Below are 25,441 nucleotides of genomic sequence, written 5' to 3' on the forward strand. Positions count from 1 at the left end.
TTCTTGTTTTATTTGAACTCGAGTTTTCTGAAGATAGTGTTCAAATTTTAACAATGGGTAAAAATAAAATCACACTTCTATCAATTCAGATTTACTTTTGGTAATTCTTTGATGGGAAAATTCACCGATAAAAAATGTCTGTCACATGTTTTACAACTTAACTGAACTTGGCCCATGATCTTAAAAATACAATAAAATATGCATTCCACAATCCTATATCCTAATATTTTTTTACGGCTTTAGATACTGAAATTCATGTAGATAATTTAAATCAAAACTTTCCTGAGCTAATTCCTAAATAATAAGTACCATTACTTCATCAGAACCAAAGTTAAAATAGGGTGAATAGTAATTCATACCGACGGAAAAGGTAGAGTTTTTACTCGATCGAAAACGAACTTTAATACCTAAGTAATCAGTTTATCTTCGCGAAACAATTAAAGGGTACCCTGGTTGGGTGGTTAATAGTCAATGCGTTCAACTTTAAATTTAGCGATGACGGGTCATGTCTAAAAATTTGCAAATTCTTTCGAACCTTAAAAGAGAGTGAAACATTCGGTTGGTAAGATTGCCGACGCGTGCGCATTACTTGGTTAGGCAGTGTTTACAAACATAACATGTTTCCATTGTAATGGTAGAAGTAGACATACCGGCAAAATACTGATGAATTTGAATATTGTATTCTGAATTTACATCATGGGAAGTTCTTGGAGTGGACCGGCTGTTGATTATTCTTCATGGGTATCCCGAGGCATTTTAGGTACCATCGGAAGGAAAAGAAAAAGAGATGAAGAATCGGACGACGAAGTAGATCCAATGATTAATGAAGCAATGCACACACCGAAACGGTAAGCAATTGATATTTTCCAAAAAGTTGGAAGTTTTTTTCAATTTATCATTTATTATTGAATCAGGAAGTTCATTGGTGGCATTTAATTTCGAGTGGATTCTAACTCAAATAACCCTGCTCGTATCATTTTTAGAAAAATGCTGGTGACTACCGCGGATTACATTTATCAGACACTATTCAAAGAAGGCATAAATAGTGATGTAACCGTTGTAGCTTTGGGAAAAGAATGGAAATTGCATAAAGTCTACCTAGCCCAGGTAACACAATTTTAAATGAACTTGTACGTAAAATAAAATAAATAACGTTGTACAACATTATTTCCCATTTCTCATGCACCATTCTTTTAATTTAGAGTCCATACTTCAACAGTATGTTTTCTGGATCATGGAAAGAGTCAACGGAGAGCCATGTAAATATCCAAATAGAGGACCCAAATATAAACTTAGATGGTAAGCATAACAACAATCAAGTCAGTAAAGAAATTGGCTGATTGTGTCTATTTCAGCGTGGACATATTGTTTGGCCAACGACGACATAATAATAACTTCAATTTAAATTTCAGCGCTATTTATCGTTTTGGGCTCACTTTACCGAGATGAGTTCGTGTTAAAGCCTGCTGAAGTTATTCCTGTCCTTGCAGCTGCCACACTTTTTCAATTGGATGGAATAATTACCGAATGTGCAGAAATAATGAAAGATTCGACGAATGTTCAGGTATTAATTTGTTGGTTGTAATTTTTGTCAGTTCTTTTATATTGTGTATGAATTTCTATACTATGAAATAAACACTTATTTACAGACCGTAGTTAGCTACTACAATACATCATGTCAGTATGGCGTACCATTAGTGAAAGAAGCGTGTCTGAATTGGCTTAAGGTTAATTTACTCAGCAATATGATGGATTTTCCCAAGAAACTTCGGGATATCAGGTTATATATTGATTCAATTTTCATTATTATTTATATGCTAGCATGTTGTCAAAGTGTTCATTTTTGATGAACTAGTTATAGTTCAGTTAACTCAAGAATACAGCTTTAAGGTGAGACAAAACTTTTAATATTTGGTTTTCGATTTCAGTCCAACTTTAATGAGCCTATTGGTAGGGAGTCCTGATTTGTTTGTGATGCAGACTGAATTCTCAGTGTACATCATGCTGAAATTTTGGCTCTTCCTTCAGCTACATCAGTCATGGGAGGGAAATTTTAACGACGGTTTACCTGAGGCTCAAAAGTATTTTCAAAGTCGTAAGGGTAAGTACATTTGTGGTGCTGGGCGTTTTTAAGGTGTATTTTGTGCAGGTACTTCAAATATATTATCTTGTGTAAGGTACTAACTTCTTTTCATGGACGTAATTTGAAACAGTATTCTAAAAAATAGATTTAGAGCTGCTATGGTGTAATCTTACCATTTTATTAGGAAAGGTATCTTTTCTTAAGAAGCACTGACATTTACTTTGGAGTTTAGTTTTCATTATTTTTGTATTTTTGTAAAACTGATGAATCTGTTGTAACCTGAAATACCGTCCACATTGACTTATGTTGCCTTTTCCCCTGGTTCTCAACCTGAGCTGTGTAGAGACTTATTTTGCTAAAAGATCACATAATACATATTTGCCAATGTACAGTTACATATTCTTGGGTAATGGGGATGTGCTGGTTTCTCACCACCTTTCTCGTCTCAGTACTGTGGTCAATTCAGTGAATTTTACTCTCCTCAATCACTCTGAAATGGATACTGGTCTGATCACCTTTATCTCTGCCATTAGTGCCTTTGGATGATGCCTCACCAGTTTTGCCGTGTGGTTGGGTTGATAGTCACCATTTTTCTAGTTACCTCATAACAAAAAAATCACAATGATTTTTTTGTCAAAAGCTGAATAGTTTGACATAAAAAGAATTTGAAATTGGAACCCTCAGCATCAGTTAGCCAACTCTGGGCAACCTCTAAAACCCTAAAAGGAGAGTTTATTATCCATACTAAGAGGTAGGTGTTTGATTGATCGAGCAAAAATATCACGCAATTGAGAGCTGCTTAAGAAAATTGGGTTTACACACATTACAACTAATAAAATAAGTTGCACTAATTAGTATTGAGCATATATATTTTGTGGAATTATTTATTAATTTTTGAAAATAGGTGTTTTAAGGCTCCCTTGCACCTCTTTGTTGCTATCTTATATTTTCCACCAAATTTTTTGTTTATTGATTTTTTCACATGTCTAGTTACCTTTTATTGTGTGGTTTTCCCACCCACAAGAGGTAAGGTTGTTTGAAGATTGATAATTTAATATACTTTCACATTGTGAAATATCTTCCGCGCAATTGCTTTTGTCTATTTGATGACACTTAATGTTTGGTAACATGGACTCAGGTAAATAGGCACTCAACTGAAAGGAGGAGATAAGCTCACTGGTCTCTTTTCAATATTTATTGCGCAAGAATATTATCTTAAAGGATCAGGTTGCCATGATGTTTAACAGATTTTCCGTTCAAAGCTTTAACATTCAGATTTTATTCCTGCAAGAATAACCTTATCTATCACTGGTATTACAGTGTTAATTCATGTGTGCCGTAAGTTTGAATGCACCGAATGCTTAATGGTACAATGTAATGTAGTATAACTCCTCATTCTGGATGAACTTATGCATGTGTCATATTTCCCTCCATTTTCTCTCCCTTCCCGTAATCACATTCAAACTTATCATAAAATGTCACAAAAAATCCTCAATGTTGCATGCCTTTAACCTTTACTGCATATATAGCTTATATGTACTGCTATGATATTAAGTCCAAGCAGTCATCCTTGATAACCTATTGTTCCGTGAATTGATTTCAGGGCAGGAGGCATTTTTGGATAGCATCCTCGGTGGAGCATACAAAAAGGCATTTGGCAAATTAAGGCTGCCTCACCTAGTCAACCACCATATTGACCTTGAAGTAATTCATTCTGACAATATTGTTCCTTCTCGCTGGCTTGGGCCAGTTATAGAACAGCAATGGTATAAAATGTTGCGGATAGATCAGGGTGTGGATAAAGGGTATGTTGAAGTTTTATTTATGGTTAATTTTTTGGATATTGAAGGAGATAAAATGTCCTGCCCTTAATTTCCAAAAAACCTTAGGCAATAGGTATAAATTTGTAATCCCTTAATATAATTGATTAGTTCTCTTTAATAAAAAGTAAATTAAGTTTCTATGGGGAAAGATGGATCTTTAGTGTGATAAAATACGATTTCAGCATTAATTGGCCTTTTGTTTATTAAATTCTACTAAATCATTATTATATCTTAAGCTATATATCCGTAGTATAATATCACAATAGCTTGCCCTAATAAACTTGCTTAGTATTCTTTTTATCACTTCAAATTAAGATTTGAGAGAAAAGTGTCTTTTCCAACTGTAACTGTTGATACAATTTTAATTTTGCCATGTTCAGAAGGCAATATCTTGCTTAACTTGTAGTATTGTCTACGTTTGCTTTGTTTACTCAATTATACAAGTAAGTAGAGGGAGTTGGCTACGACCTCATTATTTTGTCTCCTTCCCCACCCTTGATCAGTATATATTTACTTAAAACTTATGAATGATTTGCTAGTACAGTAGACATGTGGCTCAGGGAGTTGAAATGTATGTTGTAAAATAACATTCTATAGAGTGTATAGATACTAGAGACTATTCCTGAAACATGGGTGCCTTTGACAATTTCTTCGTGAAATTAGTTTTTTTTTTCTTCCTGTAGCCTTTTATTTCACAAATCTTGTTTGAACTCCTAATCATTCTCGGTAATTGACTGAAATAATTGCTGAATTGTCTTAATGTGGCCTAACTTATGGGAGGAATAGCCAGACCGATGAATTTTTGCTTACTCAGTAGCTCCTATGTTTCACAGGGCACAGAATGTGGCCATGAGAAGCACTAGAAGGCATGAAGTAGACTGAATGTTCAAAATGATTAATGGTACTCTGATTTGCTTAGCTGGTTTGAGCCTTGTACCTGCTCAACTGAATTCCATTGTATGTCCCTGCAGTAATAATCTCATTGAGAAATAGAGTCAATTTGGGCCCATTAGTATCACTTTGTTTTTGGGTCAAATTCCTTTCTGAGACTGCAGCTTGCTGTTGGTTATAGTTGTGGTCTAAAGCCATATCTTTAGAAAAGAGGGCATCTATCAAATGTGGCACAGAAGAAATGAGTTTCCATCAAGCTCATTATTCCTATTAAAACTTTATAAACTTGAATAGTATTGTTTTAGATTGACTTGTCAGTGGCCTTATGATATGATTCCATTTTATGCCAAGGCCCAAGGAGGTGAGCTCTGCAGAGTTCCTGGAGGAGAGTCTGCGTTGTGGTCGTACCATCTTGAGCGAAGGGCACCATTGCTGGAGGTGGACTGGCTTCAACTTCGGTCTTGACATCATCATGAACCTCACAAACAGAAAGCTGAAGATCAAAAGAAACCACAGAGCTGACTGCACAGCTCTACTTAGTCACCAGCCTAGCAGGCATCTCCTCGTACGGTTAGTCAATATTATGCTGTGTACTGTACTATACAAGATGCATTCCAACTCTAAGGCCTCCTAATTTTTTCAGACAACCTATGTACACAAGGACTTAAACTTCTCAAAACAATGTAAATTGTGACAAACACATTTTTCACTGCATTGACACCATGGTTTCATGGCTGCCAAGAATGCTTCTGGAGGGATCTCTTTTGTCCACTGGAAAAACTGGCTGGATCATGGCCAAAGCTCCTTGGCTTCATTGTCACATGAGGTTCCAACTTCTTTGAATTGATGAACCCATGAATGCATATATTTCATATCCGTAACACCATTACCACATGTCCTTCTCAATTGATGATGACTTTCTAAGGGCATTAAACCATGAAAGTAGAGAAAACAGACCATTATTTGGTGTTCTTGCACACCATGATTCCATTTTAAATATTGAAGGTGCTAGTTTCTCTAGTGGCAATTATGGAAACTCTATGCACTGCAAAATTCAGCCATCTGTATCTTGTATTAACAATGAGTGTCTGCATAGTTTAAGCTCAGTCTCATATTTATAATTACTCCCAGTCTCGAGAAAAAAATTGGAATAGCTTAGAACTTGAATGAGCCTTATACAGTTTCATGAACCTTGCTTATTTCTATGCATGACCATACCCCTGTCATTAAATTTAAGTTTTATTGAGTACATGAATCTTACCAACTTCAGTGTGACAGCATCTTGATTTTTCTCATCCCTATAGGGTTACAATAGCTTCATTGGATGGGCAGCTTCAAGTGGTCAACTCTCAAAAAACTGATGTGATGTCCTTGTCTTTAGGCCAGGGAGAAGAGGTGAGATTGTGGCTTTAAAATGTCCCTTACATGTCTGGGGCAGTCCAAAATTTAATTGAATGCTGTATGTATCTTAGCTTTAAGTTTACTTCATACTCCAAAGACAACTAAATATTTGTATTATGGGGGACAGGTTGGTAATAAGTTGGATTAAAATGAACAAATGTATGCATTTAATATTTTAATGACCTTAATTGATATATTTTATGGTTGATTTTCATTGAACAAATGTTTTCAAGCACATGGCATCATATCTGATCAATTTTTGAAGAAATCTATCTGGTATGATTTGCCCAAATGTTTCTATGGGTCTCATAATTCAATAATACCCTATCCAAGCTTGTCAGTATTTTAATGCATTGAACACAACTTCAGGATCCTAAAATACAATTAATGAAGAGTTAAAAAAAAATCTAGGATAAGTTTATATCGATGACAAGTTATTATGCCAAAGAATTGATGCACAAGTCATTCCTCTATTTCTCTACATTAGTTGGTCAAAAGCTAGACAAAATTAGTGGTTTTATGTAAGGAAATGACAATGCTGTTTCATGCGTGTGTATACACTGTGTGCTAAAAAATGAATTTTTTTATTCTTTCTTAACGAGCCCTCCTTTGTACATATAGTTGAATGGTAAGGCCTTTCATTCCTTCATGGGCTGTGTTCATGGTTAAATCAAGTGAATATGAGATTGGGAAAATAGGGTAGAAAGTCAGGTAATTAAATGAATAAGGTAGTATCCCTTAGTGTAATGATAATTGGTTGTTGCCCGATTCCTGACCAGAGGGTTCCATGTTCAAATTCATGCAATGTCTCATCATAACCACAGTTAAAATCCAAGTAGTGTGGTTTTCTGGGTATTCGATAACCTGAGGAATGGCATGCTACAAAGGAAAAGGGACTAGTTCCCCTCCATTCACCTTGAAAAACCAACCAATGGGTTACTAATGGAATGTGTGCTTGGCATGATCTTAGGCTTAACTTTGAATAATACATATTTTAAAATAGGTGGATACAAGTTAATATTACATTTTATAGTCATTACTTTTAATTGATACTTAGGTATCTTTGTAAGTGATAATACTTTGCTTTGTTAATATCTTTAATTCCAATGAAATTACTTTGCTTTATTTTCGTTAGAACAGGGGTGATGTTTCGATCGCTCTTGTGAGAAACTAGTGCCATGAATTGGAATTTGTATGTGAATCCTAAACGACTGTCCGACTGTTCATGATCCGTTTCTCTTTCATTTTCAGTTCAAGGTGGTTCAGTTAGATGGCAAGTTGAAGTTTCCCCTTCTTTTGTCATTCAATTTTCTGGTAGTGGTCTCAAGTAGGCTTGGCTGTGCTGCGTCATCTAGTGCTGAGGGTGTGGAGGAAGCTGAAGCATCATTATAACAACAATAAATGCTGGTGGTGAATTTTAAGCTTCGATGCAAGGTCTTTGGGGACCTTATTTTTCATTCCAAGGAACTGATTGAGAATGTGGGGTTCTATGTTGAATATTTTATATTTACACCATTGTTGCCTTTGAGAGCTTTGTAATATATTTATAAAAGTTATAGTCCTTTGTGAAAATGTGAGTTTTAGCTGATGCGTGGATTTAACCCATCATTTTTTTATTTTTGTTTCTTTAAAGTGATGTCATTAAGCCAAGGTGGTTTACATAGTTTTTTTATAAAAGGATATGGCGTTTTTTGCCAAATTTATTAGTCTAACATATGCTGATTTCCTCAGTCAGACATAGGTCTGTAATTATATGTGTAATTATGAGAATCAGCAAATTTATATTTGTTTTATTTTTTATTTTAAAAAAGGAATAACTAAGCTGGATGTATACTAAATTTAGCCTTGTGTACATTATGCAAATCAGCAATCAGTTACTGGCATGTGGTGATGTTACTATTAATACCATTTAACTAATTGTATGAGTGATGAAAGTAAAGTGTATGAAGTCATTGGATAACCATTTATGAGAGCAATAAAAAGAATCATTTCCATAGTTTGGAAATGATGTATTGTTCAAAGTGAATTCGAGGGATATGTTGTCCGAAGAGTAATCTTTCTTTTGGGGGAAAGTTGGGATCTAATGATGTACATTCCAAACGAAGACCATATTTTTCAGCATACATGTGTAAGTAATGACATTTCCCCTTTGAAGTCCACAAAAATTCACTAGGCATGATATGGTCAATGGCAAAGGCAGTTCTGCCTACAAGTCCTTTGCATCTGGCATTTATGGAGAGCACTCCCAACTATGTTCTTGGAATGAAGATCTAATTCTCTTATAATTGAATATGTGTAGTAAGAAATGGAATAATGCCTATCTGAGACTAAGGAATTTTTATCATTTTTCAATTACAATTTTTGGTCAATAAAAAAGTTAGAAAAGGAAACAACCTCTCATCAGCACTATTCTATATACATGCAGCAGAACCAATAAAAGAAGCATTACAGTTGAGCATCTAAGAGCAACAAGGTGAATAGAATGGAAATGAACATGTTCTTGCAGATGTAGCTGTAGTAGCAAGCATCAACAAGAAGAAAACTAAAATCCTTGTGTGTGGAAAAGAGAAGCTGTACGGAGATACCACAGCTTGAGGAGTGAAACTACAAGTGGAATCCTTCATCTACCTGGGAAGCAGTATTACTTGGGATGGGAGAAGTTGAACTGACATCAAGCTAAACAGGCATTCATGAAGAAGAGGCTGATAATATGCCCAAAGGATCTAAGGTTGCAAACAAGGAGACAGTTCATCAACATGGTTGCAGGGAGCATAGTACTCTATGAATCAGAGACATGGAACATTGGAAAAGAGGACCAGCAAAGAATAGAAGCCTCTGAAACATGGTGCTGATAAATTTCTGATTACTTCATTTAGAGTCATAATGTGATAGTGGTTTTCAGATATTAATTTGACTTCCACTATAATCAGAGTAATTTTTACATTGTCATACGTATGAAGATTCTTAAGGTGGGCTTCCATTGCTTATATTAATGTTCTTTTCTCTAGTTACTCTCCATGTTACCACTGTGAGCAGGATAGTAACCAGTCCATTCTGGTGTAGCAAATATATTTCGTGATTGGATGCACTATAATTTATAAAGTACCTATATAAACTCTTAAGTAGGATGTTGAAAGGGCAAAATATGAGGAGAAGTGGACACAATATTCATGAACAGTTTAGCCTTCCTGCTAGAACGTGAAAGAAGAGTTAGGAATTCAAAAAAAGTATATATGTACACAATATTAGATAAATGACTGAAAAATATTAATTGAACCCAGGAAAATTCAGGTAATGTGGAGAGAGTACACATAAGATCTACTAGGTAAAACTATATCAGTTCAGAAATGTTACACATATGATGAGAATTTGATGCCAAAGATGCAGTGTATGTCCAAGTATCTTTTATTGTGAGAAAAAAATGCATTTAAGGAAATTAAACAAAACTGGTTCTCCAAGAACTGCTATGTTTAAGGATGCTGTTAATCCCATTTTGGTCAAATCTGATACTTTGGGGAAAAATATAAACTAAATAATTTATGTGTCTGAAGCATACTGTCTTTATAGAAAGAGCTTTTCAATTATCCAGATAGTAACAGAAAATTTAAGGGTTAACTGAATTTTCCATGATAAGCCAAGTCCACACCTCCCTCATTTGCAGAACAAACTATAAAACATCAACCTGATTGTACCAACACAAACCTGATTACACTGGATTACTGTGATAAAGTATGTCAAACAAAGTTAAAAAGAGTTTTATTTCACAGAAAAACACTGGGTGGACTAAATACTAACCCTTACACAAATCCTTCATGTGCTAAGCCCCTGACAATCTCTACGAGCAAAACCTTAGATCCACAGTAAGAACCTACTTTGTTTGGTTCTTGGTAGCACCTAGGCAGGTCATTGAAAAAAATTCTCGGCTTAGATTCCAAATTAATACTATTCATCTCTCTGAAAATCACAAAGGAGTATACTGATAGGCAATACACAATAAGCAAAAGCTTAGCCTCCATACTTAGTCTAACATCAGGGCCTCTTGTCATATGTCTGCACATCATACCTCTTGTTCAATCTATTATCATATAAGTTTCAACAACTGGTCCAGGTTTTCAAAGTTTGTCCTGAATTTGCTTGTACAATGGCTGGTCATAAAAGGGGATGAATTGTTTTGTTATCTGCTATGAATTAATGCTATCTACCTTGATATTTCACAGTTGGTCAGCCCTGAATTGTAGAAGCTGGCCCTGATTTTGCAACTTGTTTTGATTTTTTAGCATGAGAATCTTCATGTAGATATTTTAAATCTGAACCTTCGCTAAGGCAACTGAAACTCTATTTGTAACGTCTGATTCTGACTTCTAGTAGCGGGTCTCGAAATGTTCTACCTATCCAAATTTTTGGTCAAACTGCTGCAATAGTTTTTAACTACTATGATTTGTGATAACCATTATTGTACTGCATGTCAAGTCAGTGTTGAAAACAGGGTTGGCAGAGGAAGAGCCATATTAATGTTATACAACACAAAATTCCTGCAACGAACAGTATACTAGAGCCTTATTGTTTAAAACTTGTTGAAGTCGATTAAATAATGAGACCGATTGTATTTTTCAAAGAGGGAACCCATAAGACTCCTATAGTTTAACAGAGGAAGCCTTACCTTAACTTAACAGTCATCAACTTGCACACATTTTTGCTCACAATATTTTTTTTTAATTATACTAGAGATGAATAGTAAATAATAAAATAAATGGCAATAATATTCAATACAATAAAAAACATTTTTAGGAGTCCATTATTATTTAATATACTGCTTTTAGTTTTTTAAAATTAATTTTGCCAGCCCATAATACTTAAACATTTTGCATAGTATTAGAAAGATTTTTGTAGCCGATTCATGTTTTAATGTTGGGTTTCCCTTGGCACATGCACTGATTTTGCATTGTGGTTAAATTTCAAGCTTTCAATACAAAAAATAATGATTTATGAGAGGTGTTTAGTGAAGTGACAGGAAACTCATGGAAAGAATGATAAAATGACTTGTGTGGAAGAGAGAGGTATATAGCTGGTGTTGGCAACTCGGGAAAGGAATGTGGTATAGGATAAAGATAAATAGTTAAGAAGTTATAAAGGGTATAATAGTGGGAAATCAAGGTAAAGGGAGGAAAAGAATGGGTGTTTAGGTGAAATTGAGGGAGCTGGAAAATGTGTAGAGCTAGAGTCAATTAAAAACATTTATTGCCAGGATTGATTAATTCACTCAAAAGTCTCCAAAGTAGAACCCTTGTGCATCGACACACCTCTGCCAGTGGATATTCCATACCTTGTATGCCTTCTGGAAGGTGACTTCTGGAATGCTGCTAAGCTCCCTTGTCACGGCCTGTTGTCAAATTTCCACCGAGCCCTGGTGACCCCCTTTCAGCACAGATTTGAGGTTAAGGAAGAGGAAGAAGCCTGGCGGTGGAATTTCAGGGCTGTAGGGTGGCTGAGGCAGGGTTGCCATGTAATTCCATGACAGGTGGCCCATTACTCAGAGAGCACTCGCGGCACCAACTTCGCACATAGCTTTCTCATGCCAATGTTTTCGCTGACAAGTCAATGCATATCACTTTTAGGAACACCAAGTTCATCAGAAACCATTTGAACACTTAATCCTCAATCCCTGTCCAACAAAACCTTCACTCTTGGAATATTTTAATCACTTTTTGAGGTCCTGAACATTTGGTATCTTCAACATCTTCTCTAACCGGCTGAAACAAATATGCCACTCAAAAACACCTGCTCTATCCATGGTGTTATCACCATAGATAGATCGGGTGTTTTCACTATAAGCTGCCTTGAGCATGCCATGAGTCTCTTTCCTGGTTTTTCCCAGTTTCACGCAAAATTTGATGGCGTAGCATTGTTCCAATAACTGGTCCTTCCATCTTACCTCACATAGACCTAAAATATCTATATTCCCCCTTTCCATCTTTTGCTTAATATTCTCTAATTTTTCTGTCCTCAACATTTTCCTAACATTCCAAGTTCCTATTCTAACTAAATTGGTCTTCTTCTTCTGCATCTGTCCTGCTCCTGTTGGTTTTCCCTTACAAGGGTTTCGTGGGCTGACAACCGTGGGCTAAAGCCTTGCCTCCCCCGCTGCCGGGCACGACAGTTGGCTGATTGGGCTGAGCCCTTGTAGTTCGCAGGACTCATATTCTCTCTAGTGTCCATCATTATCAATCTTTATAATTGAGGTGGTTTCCCATTGCCTTCCACAATAGTGTTTGTAAAGTGACACAATCAGTCAATGGCCACCCCACTAGGGTCAGATACCTTTGCAGCTGCTGCGTGGACTACCTTTCGTCTGGCTCCTAACCTTCGACATATCTGGCATGGGTGACCCTACCAGGAGCAATATGAGGGCGGTTCAATAAGTACCCGTGTTAGAAATAAAGAAACCATTTTTTCAAAAACATTTTTTTTATTTTCAACATAGTCTCCTTTTAAAAATATACACGTCTCCCAACGTTCCGACCATATTTTTTAACCCCTCCAAAGAATAGGATTTTTCGAACTCTCCAAAATACGCCTCTGTCTCGGCGATAACTTCCTCGTTTGAGATAAATTTTTTTCCCGCGAGCCATTTCTTCATGTCAGGGAATAAGAAAAAGTCGCAGGGAGCCAGATCGGGTGAATACGGGGGGTGCGGAAGCAATGCATAACGTAGTTATTGCAGTTTGGCGGCAATCGCGGCGCGGCATTGTGAGCAAATGCGGCACCCATCGGTACGACAATTTTTTCATCGCCAACTTATCGTGTAAAATATTAATTGCCGTTCCGGTCGACACACCCACGGCCTCTGCTACTTCGCGCACTTCCGTTCGTCGATCAGCGAGAATCTTGGCGTGGACTTTTTGAATGATTTCCACGGTAACCACGTCTGCCGGGCGTCCTGGTCGCTCCTCATCAAAAACAGATATTCGCCCACGTTTCAATTCGTTGAACCAATATCTAACTGTGGTCATAGATGGCGAAGTGTCCCCATAAACAGCATCCAACTTTGCTTTTATTTCCTCGCATTTCTTCCCATCCAAAAACAAAAAGCGAATTACCCAACGATACTGCTCTTTTTCCATCTTAGCTAAAATCACGAAACACTTCTTACTCGAATGGCTGCCAAATCCAAACTGACCTTTAAATCAGTCTGAAATATGTTTCACTGTCGTTTGATAGATGGCAGCACACGATGATAACATAAACATCCCTCAAGAACGCCCTATTATATACACATACACACACACACAGGGTGCGTTCCGAAAGTAATGCAATTAAATTTACCGCACCGCTCCTATTGGCCGGAGTGGGATCAAACAACTTGGAGTAGGTGGGGGAACGCTAAGCTTTGCCGCGAAACTGGTCTCAGTGCTCTGCAAGCTGTGAAAGCGGCAGGACGTCAGTTATTGCAAACCTCTGCCGACCGTATCACGAAAAAAATGGAATCGACGGTCGAGCAACGTTACGCGATTAAGTTTAGTGCTAAACTCATAAAATCTCTAAGGAGACTTACAAAATGATTCGTGAGGCTTGCGGGGACTCTCCCCTGGCTAGGTGGCTAAAGGCCCTTAATCAGAGCCGGGTAGAGGTCGAATGAGCAAGGCAATAATGAGCAAATCAAAGTGAAAACAATGCTCATTGTCTTTTTCGACAGTAAAGGAGAGGTCCGTTAGGAGTTTGTTCCTCAAGGACAGACAGTAAACGCCACCTACTACGTGGATGTGCTGGAAAGACTACGAAAAAGCCTCATCAGGACGAGAAAAAACATCTAAGCTACCTGGAAACTCCATCACGACAACGCGCCTTGCCACAACGCGGCACGAGTCCGCGAGTTCCTGGCCACACACTAGGTGCCAACGCTGTCCCACCCCGCCTATAGTCCTGAAGTCCCAGCTCCAGGGTGAAGCCCCAGCAGACTTCTTTTTGTTCCCTCGGATTAAGACAGCCCTGAAAGAAACCCGTTTTTCGTCCATAGAAGAGATCCAATCAGCCGCGACTAAGACCTTGCGAGAGGTCCCCGAAGACGCCTTCCATGGTGCGTACCGATCATGGCAGAGTCGCTTGAAAAAATATATAGAGGCCCAAGGACCGAACTTTGAAGAACTTTAAGTGTATGGGCAAATCCGTTCAATAAATTACTAAAAAATTGTATTACTTCCGGAACTCATCCTGTATATATGTCGTCTTTTTCCACTCAAAATGCATTATCTGCAAAGAGTTGAAAACAGTGAATAGTTTAAAATGGAAGTCCTCGAAAGGCTGCGGAAAAGAGTGGGCAACGCATCAGACAGATCTTGCCAACTGGAGGCTGCATCACGACAACGCGCCGTCACATACCGCCTTCCTCGTTATCGAGTATCTGGCCAAGCACAAGGTGGCAACGTTGCCCCATCCACCCTAGAGCCCCGATGTGGCATCGCCTGTCTTCTTTCTGCTCCCAAGAATAAAAAGGAGCTTGATATGAGGAAATTTTAGAGCGCTGGATAAAGTCAGAGGCCCTGACGACGTGTCTGAACGAAGTTACCGTCGACGCCTTCCAGGAAGCGTGCCATGACTGTCAGAGGCACCGGCATCGGGATGTCGATGCACACAGGTGCTATTTTGAAGAAATTTTGCAATCTGCAATAATTTATTTACACAGATTTATTCTACTTATTTTTTGACAGACCCTATAGAAAATTGAATATATACATCTAAGTAAATTGTTCAACCAGTGAATTCAAGAAATATCACCGATAGGAAGAGGGCTTAAGTTAATGCCAAATGGGAGCAATGATAAATCACCTGCTTTGGGAAATTTTGGCCGATTTCCCTGGTAACGCGTGTGGGGTCGGGGGTCACCTCTATTACTTCGCGTAATCAAGATACCTAACGGACGCAGCAATGGTGTTGGGTGTCATGTTGACAATCTATAATTCGGGGATATAACTGCCATCCACTCACCCACGGCGGGGGTGGCTGGAACGAGCAACAGAAGCCTCGTTTCAGCGAATTTGCCGATAATGCCGCCTGCCCAAGAGTGTCAGAATGAGCACACCACCAACTGGGATTGACGTGTGTATAGTACTAAGATAATGCTCGACTCCCATCAGGTTATCAACAATCCAATCTTTCGAACACATTATCTATTTGTAACGAAACAGTACTCGGGGAAGAAATACCTCTGCTGCCTTCATGCGGGCGAATTTCTAACGTTAAGGTCATTGCCGTCTTCATATTAATAATTAGGACGGAAATTTGTCAGTGGGTAATGCAAATCATGCTAATGTACTCGTATATCGATATGGTTTGCCAAGTGAAATGATTCATGCGGTCGAGTAAATTCAATTACCAGTTGCTATCGTGAATAAACGAAAGTCGGTGAAGATGGGAGGGCTAAAATTTGGCAGCGATACTACGTTACAAGGAAGAAATTCCAATATCGAGGATATATATAAATGCGCATTCGAAACTCACCCATATGAATTATAAACTTAGATTGCCACAATGTTTAAATGGTATTCGTAAGAACATTATATAAAACTGTTAAATTGATAGCTGAAACAATGTAAAATTATTGACTTTCACCCCAATGTGCATTTCGCATTGGAATTAGAGAATGGGTATATTCACAGTAGGCACCTTCGTAATCAGACTAATATAAGCTAAAGTAAATCAATTTTAGAACTTACCCAAATAATCTGCCGGTGAAGCCATGCGATGTCTTCAAAAACTCAATTTTCAATAATCAGACGCCAAAATACTTTTTCGGCCTTAATTTGTCGCCCATTTATAGAGTGATGAAGAGGACAACATTTCAGGGTTTATATTGTTTAAATGTAAATAAATAAGAATGAATCTTTTATTTTTGTGGGCAGATATTTAGATTAATAAAGTTTTCATTCGTATAATTTGAAAGTAAAATATACGGATACCACCCAACGGTGAACTTTGAATGGCCATTATTGAAGTACCAGTGCTCATGAAGTTATTCCATTCAATGAAGTAGCTTCATGACCACTGATGAACACTCATTACCTATTTCACAAGTTTGAGTGATAGTCTAGATAGATGGATAGAAAATTGCACACAAATTTGATTTCCCTGGTCCAAATCAGTTGGACATCTCTGGGCAGATATTTTTTGTGATACCAGATTTGTCATTTTTTTACCATCAGAACTTTCGGGGAAACCACTTGTGACATATGGGTCTGGAACCCCTCCCATAATTTTTAAGTAATTTTCTATAGATTTCTGCATCCAATGTTTTGCCCTTTACGAGATTGTTCAGCAAAGAGTGGTCATATATATTGTTTATCAGTTTCAGTTTATTATTCAATTCTTTGTTCTTTCTTAATCTTAATTCTGTTTTTATTATTTTAAATTTCCTCCACCGGTCTATCTCCTATTATCATCTCGTCCTGAATTCATTGTTTTCTTGTCCTTTTCACTTTTTGTATTGTTTTCCCTTTATATACCTCATTTTTCATTTGTTCCCATTTTTCTTCTACATTTTAACCATCTCCTTGACCTCATTTTTATATTTCTCCGCTGGTAATCCTTTATTTGGCTTTGCCTCACCTGCTCCCGGACATGGCCTAGCAAGCCCATATTTTCCTAGACTCATATTCTTATTTCCATCCATTATATTTATGGGATATGAGCATGCAGTTGAGATTTTTCAACCATTGCCTTCCTCAATAGTGTTTTTAATATGACACAATAATTCTAATGGCATAGCCTTTGTAGCCACCTCACTGAAGATCAGATGCTGTGTGGACTACCTTTCATCCTTCTCCCCATCTGGCTACCCTCCTACCCTTCTCCATATCTGTGGAATGGGTGACCTTAATATGAGCCACCATGTCAAAGTTGTAGTCCATTAAGAGGGACACCATTCTGTGAATATCGAATAGTGATATGACCAAAACTATCCCAATAGAATTCACCATTGTTTATGACTGATACTCTAGACTGACCCCCAGGCCCCTGGGAATATATTAAACCAAATAATTCACTGTTGACATGGTCTAGGAAATGAACTCAGTAAACACAAGGGTGACCCCATGAAGTTACTTGGAGAAGTTATAGGTTCAGACTAAGCTTCCATTTGGGGACAAAAACCATTGACAATATTTATGGCCATTGAAGGAGAACCTGCCACTATACCATCAATTCATGGAAATTACATCCAAAATGTCACAAGCATTGGTTCTCCGATGACTGGCAACAGCCAGGCTCACACCTTACCTACAGAATACATGGTTAACAGCCAAAATGCAATGGTGAACAGTCTGGCAATCTAATTTAGCTGATGGAGGGAATAGACGTGAAGAGTAGAAATAGTAGGATTCCACTCATTGGTTACCATGAATGGTTTTTAGGGTGCTTTTGGGGGAAATGAATAAGCAGGGTGAGCTATTAGTAATTCTTCTGATGATGAAACTCTTTAATTACACACAGGAGATGGTTAAAATGTATACTTGCAGGATTCCTTTGTAGTTGGAAAAATTCATTTTTTCGACTCAAGTTTCTCATGCTTTAATAGTATTTGATGTTTAGTTTAATTTCATGGAGCAGTCTGACTGTTTCATGTATAAAAAAGGCATTCTTCTTGATAAGCATGTACTCGTTTGTTCATGTATTAAAATACAACATATCCAAGGGAGAAATTTGTGAAATGGTTTCTTACTTCTACTCAATACATCTCTGGGTCAAGGAAGCACTCTAGTTTCATTTAGTAGTATCTCTGCTGGCTGAAGGGGATGACTGCTCATGAAAATGATGAATAGATCAAAGCCATAATAGGTGAAAGAATTTTCTGTAACCTCTTACGGTATGTGCCATCTGGTAAAAAATAGTTTAAATACCTTGTAATTTCACTTTGAAATTTAGAAGAGGGGTTGTATTTTCATTGGAGCTGGTATACGTTTTATGCTTACTGGTACCTGATTATCATTCCCATGAATTATCACAAAAATTATTCAGATCCTTTGGATAGCACAAAATGGCAGTTTTCTTCCCTCCATGCTACATTGGTATTACTACATGAACATTCTATGTTTAAATAAATATGGAAAATACAGGGAAGGTTATAGAGTTCTTAACCTTATTCCATCTTATACCCTTCTCATCAAAGTTTGAAGTAACTATTAATTTGGAATACAAATTTGTATTTAAAATTGGACATTGTTTGAAACATTCTTTTCGGCATCCTAAATATGATTAAATTATCTTTTTATACTAGTGATTCAACTAATTCATAGTGAATTCATTGCTTTTAAAGCTGCATTTTCTTTAAATTCCTCCTTCGAATTACCACATCCTTGCCTCCTGGACAACAGTACATCAGGACAGCAGTGGGCTTCATGTGTACAGGAAACCAAAACACAAGCAAGTAATTCAGAAAATAATTAAACTTTATTTATCATTCATGTACACAACAACATTTGACAATGAAAACCCTTCCATTTTACAACTTTTCTTTCATTGCAGTGAAATATGTGACAGTTGATGACATTAGACATGCGCAGTGCAACTGTAATACTTTGAAGTAGACAAAAACATATCAAGTCACTCTTTCATATGTCTTCCATGAGTTAGAGAACTAGGTAAGGGCTCATCAAGAGTACACATGAGAAAGTTTTCTGCAAAGAATGAATTATCATAGAGATTCCAAAAGTTCCATCGTGCTCTACCATATTCCAGAGCTATCCTTGGCCAAACATTGAAACTGCATTTAAATGGTTGGCACACTCCTTAAGAAAGAGTTTGCAGTGCACAAACAAGTTAGGAATGGCAGTTCAAAATTTGTCCAAATGAATGACCAAAGATGACACATTGAGGTGTGGATCATTAAAAAAAAGGCTCAAATAATGGCATTTTTAAATCCTCTAAAAATTTCATTCTGTTTCATTTCAATACTATATGACAGATTTTTCTAGCCTCTACATCTGGTCTAAAATTATGGTGTGCTGATTGGCACTAATGGTACCCAAGAGCATACTTTGTTTTGTGTTAAAAAAGTATCATATTAAATTTTTTTCATCTCAAAAGAATTTGAACAAAAATACTAGTGGTAAGAAAAGTTTCATACTTAAGTAAAAACATAATGTTTCCGTTTTACTCAGATGGATAATGTTTAGGAGTGGTTTAGGCTCATGTCGCCATGTCCTTCCCATCAAATCACTACAAGTCATAGAATACTTCATTTATATTGACTAGTTGTCCTAGGGGCACCTTAAAGAATGCTAAGGCACAATTCATCAAGAGCAGTTTTTCTACAATTAATAGCCTCATATTATACATTTACGATGAAACAATAGAAACAAATCATTGGCATAAGTACGTTCTGATATAAAACTATCTCGAATTTCACAATTAATATTAATATTTTATCCATTCATTGGAACTTGCAACGTTTAAAAATTCAATTATGCATAACCATTAATTTTACATCTAGTTTTCCCACAAATAGAAACTAGATTTTCTTATGGAAAATGAAGCTAAATATTTTTGACCTTCTTTTTTTTATAATTGTGTTATTTTTAAAGACCAGTCTCTGCAGAAGAAATTATTGCACAAAACTTTTTCTCCATATTTTTGTGCGGCTGCCGTTCCACAAGTGAAATTTTTTTAATGCCATTTGAAGTCCAATAATAATGGTTATGATTTCTCACAACTTGAAACCAAACTGTGTGGGAGAAATACTGGAACTTCGATAGGCCTCGAGGCATTTAGAAAATACACGATGAACTCATTCCCTCTTGATCTAATTTAATGTCTACAAATGACCACGACACAAACAAATATATTATGTACAATATTTACAAAAAAGTATTTTGAGAGAGAAAGTGTTTCATTTCAAGAGTTAATGATGGAAATTTTCATTTTCTCTATCAACCAGTCACTGCAGAAGAACGCTTAGAAGCTTTATAGCAAGGTTAATCTATTACCAACTAGGTCGGTCAAACTCACTGGAACCATTTCATCATTCAAAGCACGACATAAAGGAGGGTGATTACCCCCATTATCACATATTAAAAATTAAAAAAAACAAGAGCATTCTAAATTATCCACAAAATTCTTTGCGTATGAAGCGAGTACTTGATCTTCAAGAACACTCATCCGTTATTTGAGCATAGTAAAATTGTCGCGACTGGTTCGGAGAAAACGAAAATGTCCACCACTATCTCACAGAGAAACAATCGAGCATCGCGCACCGTCTACCCAGATGTAACCCAGGCAAGGGTTAATGCTGTTAAACTCGCATATGTTCCCAGTCAAAAAAAAACCCATCTTATCTTCTCCGCCTTCTTCTCATGGCAATCGGACTACCAGAACGACGAGACTGGACGGAACGAGCTTCCTTTTGGGGGAGCGAGGAAACAGTTAGTGGGCACGCCAAAACGATGATGCTCTTTCCTCGACCATCCTTCTCTCCCTCCTTCCTTCTCTCTCTAATTCTCACTTATTGTCTTCACCACTCTTTTTAATTCCTCAAGCACTCTCTATCTCTCACGAGCTCAATATGAGCCACTTCATTGTCGCACCTGCGTCGGCCGGTGACGGGACTGCGCGTCGGGCGAAGCAGATCTCCTCCACGTGGTCGGGAGCCACCTTCAGTAGACGTACATTTGCTTTAGCTGTGGCCTGAGTTCAGCTGGTATCGTGTAGATCTCCGTAGACGGCTTCCTCTTGACCAAGCGTCTCCAGCGGCCGCGCAGGTTGCGCCTGAAGCCGCGACAGAAGCCGGTGTGCGAGGTGTTGGTGGTGATGGCCGTGGTGAGGTCCGGTTGGACCATGGGCAAGGGCATCGACAAAGAGTCCTGTGAGGGAGAGAAGGAGAAGAGAAAAGAACCGGGTTAATTCACGGATCGAACTGGAACAAGCATCTTTAAGATACAGTTTGCTACGTACATTAATATTTCCGTGAGACGGTTAACAAATGTGTGCCCATTTCATTCGGGAACAGATCTCCGAAGATGGGATTACGGTTTGCGTTCTCGTTTTGATTTTAATTGTCCGTCGGTGAAAATTCGGCCCGCGAATGACTTGATCAAAACAGTTAGAAATCATCCCGGACAAAAATGTTTCCAGGGCGGAGGTTCACGGAAGAAATTATTGCCAACAAAAACCTCTGTTCCATTAGTCTCCTCCGATGGAAGCGGTTTTATCCGACTCACTTAAATTAAAAAACCACTTTCGAAACATATAAGACGAGAAAAAATATCCCCGCGAGAGAATGGAAAGAGTGGATTTTACACTATCCGCCAAATGAGAGACAAGATTTTATAACGAGAAAATTGTGGATGATTGGCAAGATGTTTAAATACTAATTTGTAGGTATGGTAACAACTACAAATAACATTGTTCCGAGGTCAATTCCACAAAGCTAAAAGTCGATTTACAAGCTCTTAAAAGCCGTACCTTACACCGTACGAAACCACATGTATACTGTGAAAAGTAGACGGAATGAATGATTTGTTATTACCCTGCTCTGTATGAGCTAACTACGAAGACTTATTACTAAATTGACTTATGGTTGTCGGTAACTCGCCTTTGCAGTCATACATACTATATAACAAACCCATACCAGAAGGCAATTCAGGCAGATTATAAAATACCGGACTTAAAACGACCTCAGGCACGGATGGAACCTGATTGGTCCCACACCTACTCAAAAACTACAATTAGACATTCTCAGGTTAGTTAAACTATCAGAAACAGCGCATTAATTTTATAAAATAAGATTTTGTAAATGCACTACTGACCACTGTCCTAATGACTTTTGCATTCCAACGTTACTTTCCCACAATTATCATTAAAATTTAATTGCATAAGGTATTTAACCTAAGACGGACATCGAAACGCCTCCCTTAGAATTTCACAAATAATACAATGCGATTTTTTTCGTGGAATAATATACAACAATCACGTAACACTTCGGATGTGGATATTTATTCGTATTTTCATGTTCAGTTTCCTAAGAAATAGGACCTTCAAATCGCTACAAAGATTTTGGCCCAGCACTCGGAGTTACCAAATGCACTAATATTATGAGCCAATCTATAAAAATGTTACCTTAAGGTATCATTCCACCTCTCACCCCTTAAATTTCTGAAATCTCAACGCCAACGCAAGGTGTTAAAATTTAGCCCCTCGTGGGGGATGAATTTATAATGATTGTAAGGTATTAAACACGATGAATGATAGCACATCGGATTATCCGGATTCATTCACCACCGATATGACTCCATAAAATATATGTGCGGAAAGTATTGAGTGAAAAAATACGATAAATATTCTAGAATATCAATACACAGACACTATTAAAAATTACTATTTGAAAATGCACCGATCCGTATGGATCCTTGCAATGAATTATACATACACTCTCCCCGATTAATGCATGAATTAAACAATGAGTCAAACACTTTGGTGTTCATTCATAAAGCAACCCTCATCCTCGTCGACTGGAGCATTTAACCATCCATGGTTGAAATATGCCGTATTAGGAGGGTTCAGTAAGCGTGAGGTACGGAGGGAATACTTACTAACACCCAATTAATACTTCACGCCGTTGAATCCCAAGAAACGCTCAAGTTTCGAGCAAAAATCACAGCGCCTGACCCTCGGAATTTAAATTCGGACAACGAGGAAGAGCCTTGGGGCGCCCACTTTAAATCAATTCTCATCCGGGAATAATACATTATCCTCCCTGTCATAGTGAAGCAAAAAACTCGAGCATTCGGTCGGAGGTTGAGATTCCTTTGTGCGTGGCCATGCGTTTCCACGTGTCAAATGGGACCGACGCTAAGACAAATGTCACAGGCGGGGAAAGGAAAGGGGGGGGGGTGAGAGCGTGGGCAGTGAGATAGGGAAGGGGGAAGTAACATAGCGAGGAAGGCGAAACGAAGAGAACCGGCAAGCGAGGAATCGGACTAGGAAGGTGGAAACAGAGAGGGGAGTGGGGGGAACCATGAGAATGGCAAGGGACTTGGGGAGGGAGGAAAACTGAATAAGGAGATCGCAGACCTTAAAGATCACGTGTCCAAGGGCAACCATTCGGAAGTGTGCGGAAAAACTTCTAGGCGAGGTCACGGAACGAAGAAGGGTAGAGGAACTGACTGGGCGGGAGAGGAGGATATATCCACTATCCACTTCCTCAAGGCCGGGGCCGCGATCGGTGATGTCGGAGAGGACACGGCAGAGAGGCTGGGAAGGAGACACGGGGGGATTTCGGTGATGGACCACCGGGAGTCCGCGTGGAGAAGAGATCACCCCAGCCCCTCCTAAACCCTACCTCGTCCCCTCGGCGGGAGAGAGGTAAGGTTGGGGAAGGACTGCTTCCGCAGTCTAGTCAGACGGGGAACAAGAGTCGTCCGACAGCGCTACGGGGTGGACTCTTTCAAGGCGAGGGTGGCCAACTTCCTCCCGAGTCCTTTCTTCGAAATCCACATCGCTCGTGTGGATGTGAGTATGTGTGTGTGTGTGTATACAGTCGAGGGGGGAGATTTACGAGCACGAAATGAGAGCGATGCTGCTGATTAGACATCCACTTCCCTTATTTTAAAAAAACGGTCGATCGGCCACCGGTCGCAAATCGCCTTGCGTGGTTCTGTTCACCTCCACCCACGTTTTAGCCGCAGTGAATTTTTTTCCCATTTCGATTCGGGATAAAACAGAACAAACATTTCCACGCACAGGAATGTTGAGCGCGGGCTAGATACCCAATCGCCATGCAGTGTATCGCATTGAATACTCACACGACTACCCTCTGATTTCGCATGTACGAAGAAAAAAATCTCCATTTTTCTATAGCGAGTGCGAAATAGTCGCGAAAATAAAAATGGCATGCGAGAACAGCGAACGACCTTTTTTTTTGTCGGTGATAAAAATTTTAACGACTTTTGCGTATATCTCTGCAAGGTTCTTGGCTGTGACAATGACTCAAAGCACCAATCATTAAATTGTTTTTTTTTATTGATTGCGGAAATTATGATGGACACTTCACCTGCACCTTGAGACAGTTGATGCGAACACCTCATAGTTATGGCTATCGGCTAATTACTCCATCAAGCGCAGGGGGTACCGTAAGGATTTGAGGACTATGCGAGAGCTAGCATTTCAAATGTAAGGTCTCCACACCAGTATTAATGCTCGAGAAATAAGACTTTCATTCTTTCACTCTTTCAGCTCTCCACGTCGACCCTCCCGCAAACAAATAGCCTTGCGATCCCTCGTAACTTCTATGCACGGGCATACCTGTAACTTCCGAGATGTTTTTGGAGGCCAGCCGACGAAAGTAGAGGAGGTGATTAATTGAGCTTAGTTTACGAAAGGAAATAAGAATTTTCTTGACGGGAAGAAAGGATTCAAAAGGTGAGGATTAACCCTTCTACTACCGAGGAATTTCAATTGAATGACCTCCCTCATGTTAAAATGAACATTAGGCCCCGTTGAGGAGGTGGATTGTATATGATTATCTTAATAATCAGACTGATAATGGCATTACAATACTTAACTAAATGATAAAACCTCGGAATTCAGCATAGGAAAGCATTCAAGATGATTTTTTGCTTAAAAATTATTAAGATACCTATTGTTGTAGTGTTTTGATTAGAAATCAATCATGCATTAGTTTTGTTAAGTAACGGTGCCGTCTTGAATTATCACCTGGCGTTGTGAGATAAAATTAATATTTGAATTATGAAAAGGGTAGACATTAGATTAATGTTTATTTCGTGAGCAATGTGTTGAGGACAGTAAGAGGAGAGCGAAAAGTTTCGCAAGGCAAAATAGATGGAGAGAGAGTGGAGGGGCGAAGAAGCGGGAAATTTGAATGGAACCACACGATAATATTTATGTCGAAGTACGTGTGTGTGTGCATGATAAGAAGCGGGGTCAGCGAAAGAACAAGTGTGTGAAGAACGCGACGGGCTTCTTTTCAGCGTGGCATCACAAAAGGTGCAGACATTCATAACGACCACGGGTAGTAGTATTTGGGGCGACGGCGAAAGATTACTTGCTCGCCCGCCTATGCGTCACAGCGAACTATTAGTCCGATTATTCGGGACGTGGGTGACGGAAGAGAGAGATGCGGGAGATAGGGGAGAGGAAGTGAGTCACCCATTCGAAAGATCTAAAGATATGTTTTTGGGGAACGCCCACGCAGGTGACTTATAAGTTTACGTGCGTTCGGAAATGTTTTCCCTCCGGACTG

General features: G+C 38.4%; 2 protein-coding genes across 4 annotated transcripts in view; one reads left to right on the forward strand and one right to left on the reverse strand.

The window, feature by feature from the left end:
• The first annotated feature begins 602 nt into the window (after positions 1-602).
• On the forward strand, positions 603-8,399 carry gcl (germ cell-less). Its single transcript, XM_071583924.1, has 10 exons — positions 603-848; positions 984-1,107; positions 1,203-1,299; positions 1,413-1,564; positions 1,650-1,780; positions 1,929-2,101; positions 3,687-3,888; positions 5,149-5,367; positions 6,102-6,192; positions 7,450-8,399. Exons 1-10 carry the CDS (start codon positions 697-699, stop codon positions 7,588-7,590), a joined length of 1,482 nt encoding a protein of 493 aa, XP_071440025.1. The 5' UTR covers positions 603-696; the 3' UTR covers positions 7,591-8,399.
• Positions 8,400-18,617: 10,218 nt separating this feature from the next.
• Positions 18,618-25,441, reverse strand: part of LOC139686779 (uncharacterized) — a 472,645-nt gene continuing 465,821 nt past the window's right edge. For all 3 annotated transcript variants that reach the window (XM_071583818.1, XM_071583820.1, XM_071583819.1), the window contains exon 6: positions 18,618-21,044. In XM_071583818.1, coding sequence (XP_071439919.1) covers positions 20,838-21,044 — 207 coding nt within the window. In that variant the 3' untranslated portion in view covers positions 18,618-20,837. The remainder of the gene's footprint in view (positions 21,045-25,441) is intronic.

The sequence above is a fragment of the Hetaerina americana genome, unplaced genomic scaffold (assembly GCF_022747635.1).
Source record: "Hetaerina americana unplaced genomic scaffold, ioHetAmer1.1.p SCAF_15, whole genome shotgun sequence".
In the NCBI taxonomy this organism is placed as follows: Eukaryota; Metazoa; Arthropoda; class Insecta; order Odonata; family Calopterygidae; genus Hetaerina; species Hetaerina americana.

Excerpts from the sequence above, each read along its gene's own strand:
- gcl (XM_071583924.1), top strand. The coding sequence starts at position 697 with ATGGGAAGTTCTTGGAGTGGACCGGCTGTTGATTATTCTTCATGGGTA. Across the intron at positions 1,108-1,202 it reads ATAAAGTCTACCTAGCCCAG|AGTCCATACTTCAACAGTAT; the intron begins GTAACACAATTT and ends CTTTTAATTTAG. Across the intron at positions 5,368-6,101 it reads AGCAGGCATCTCCTCGTACG|GGTTACAATAGCTTCATTGG; the intron begins GTTAGTCAATAT and ends TCATCCCTATAG.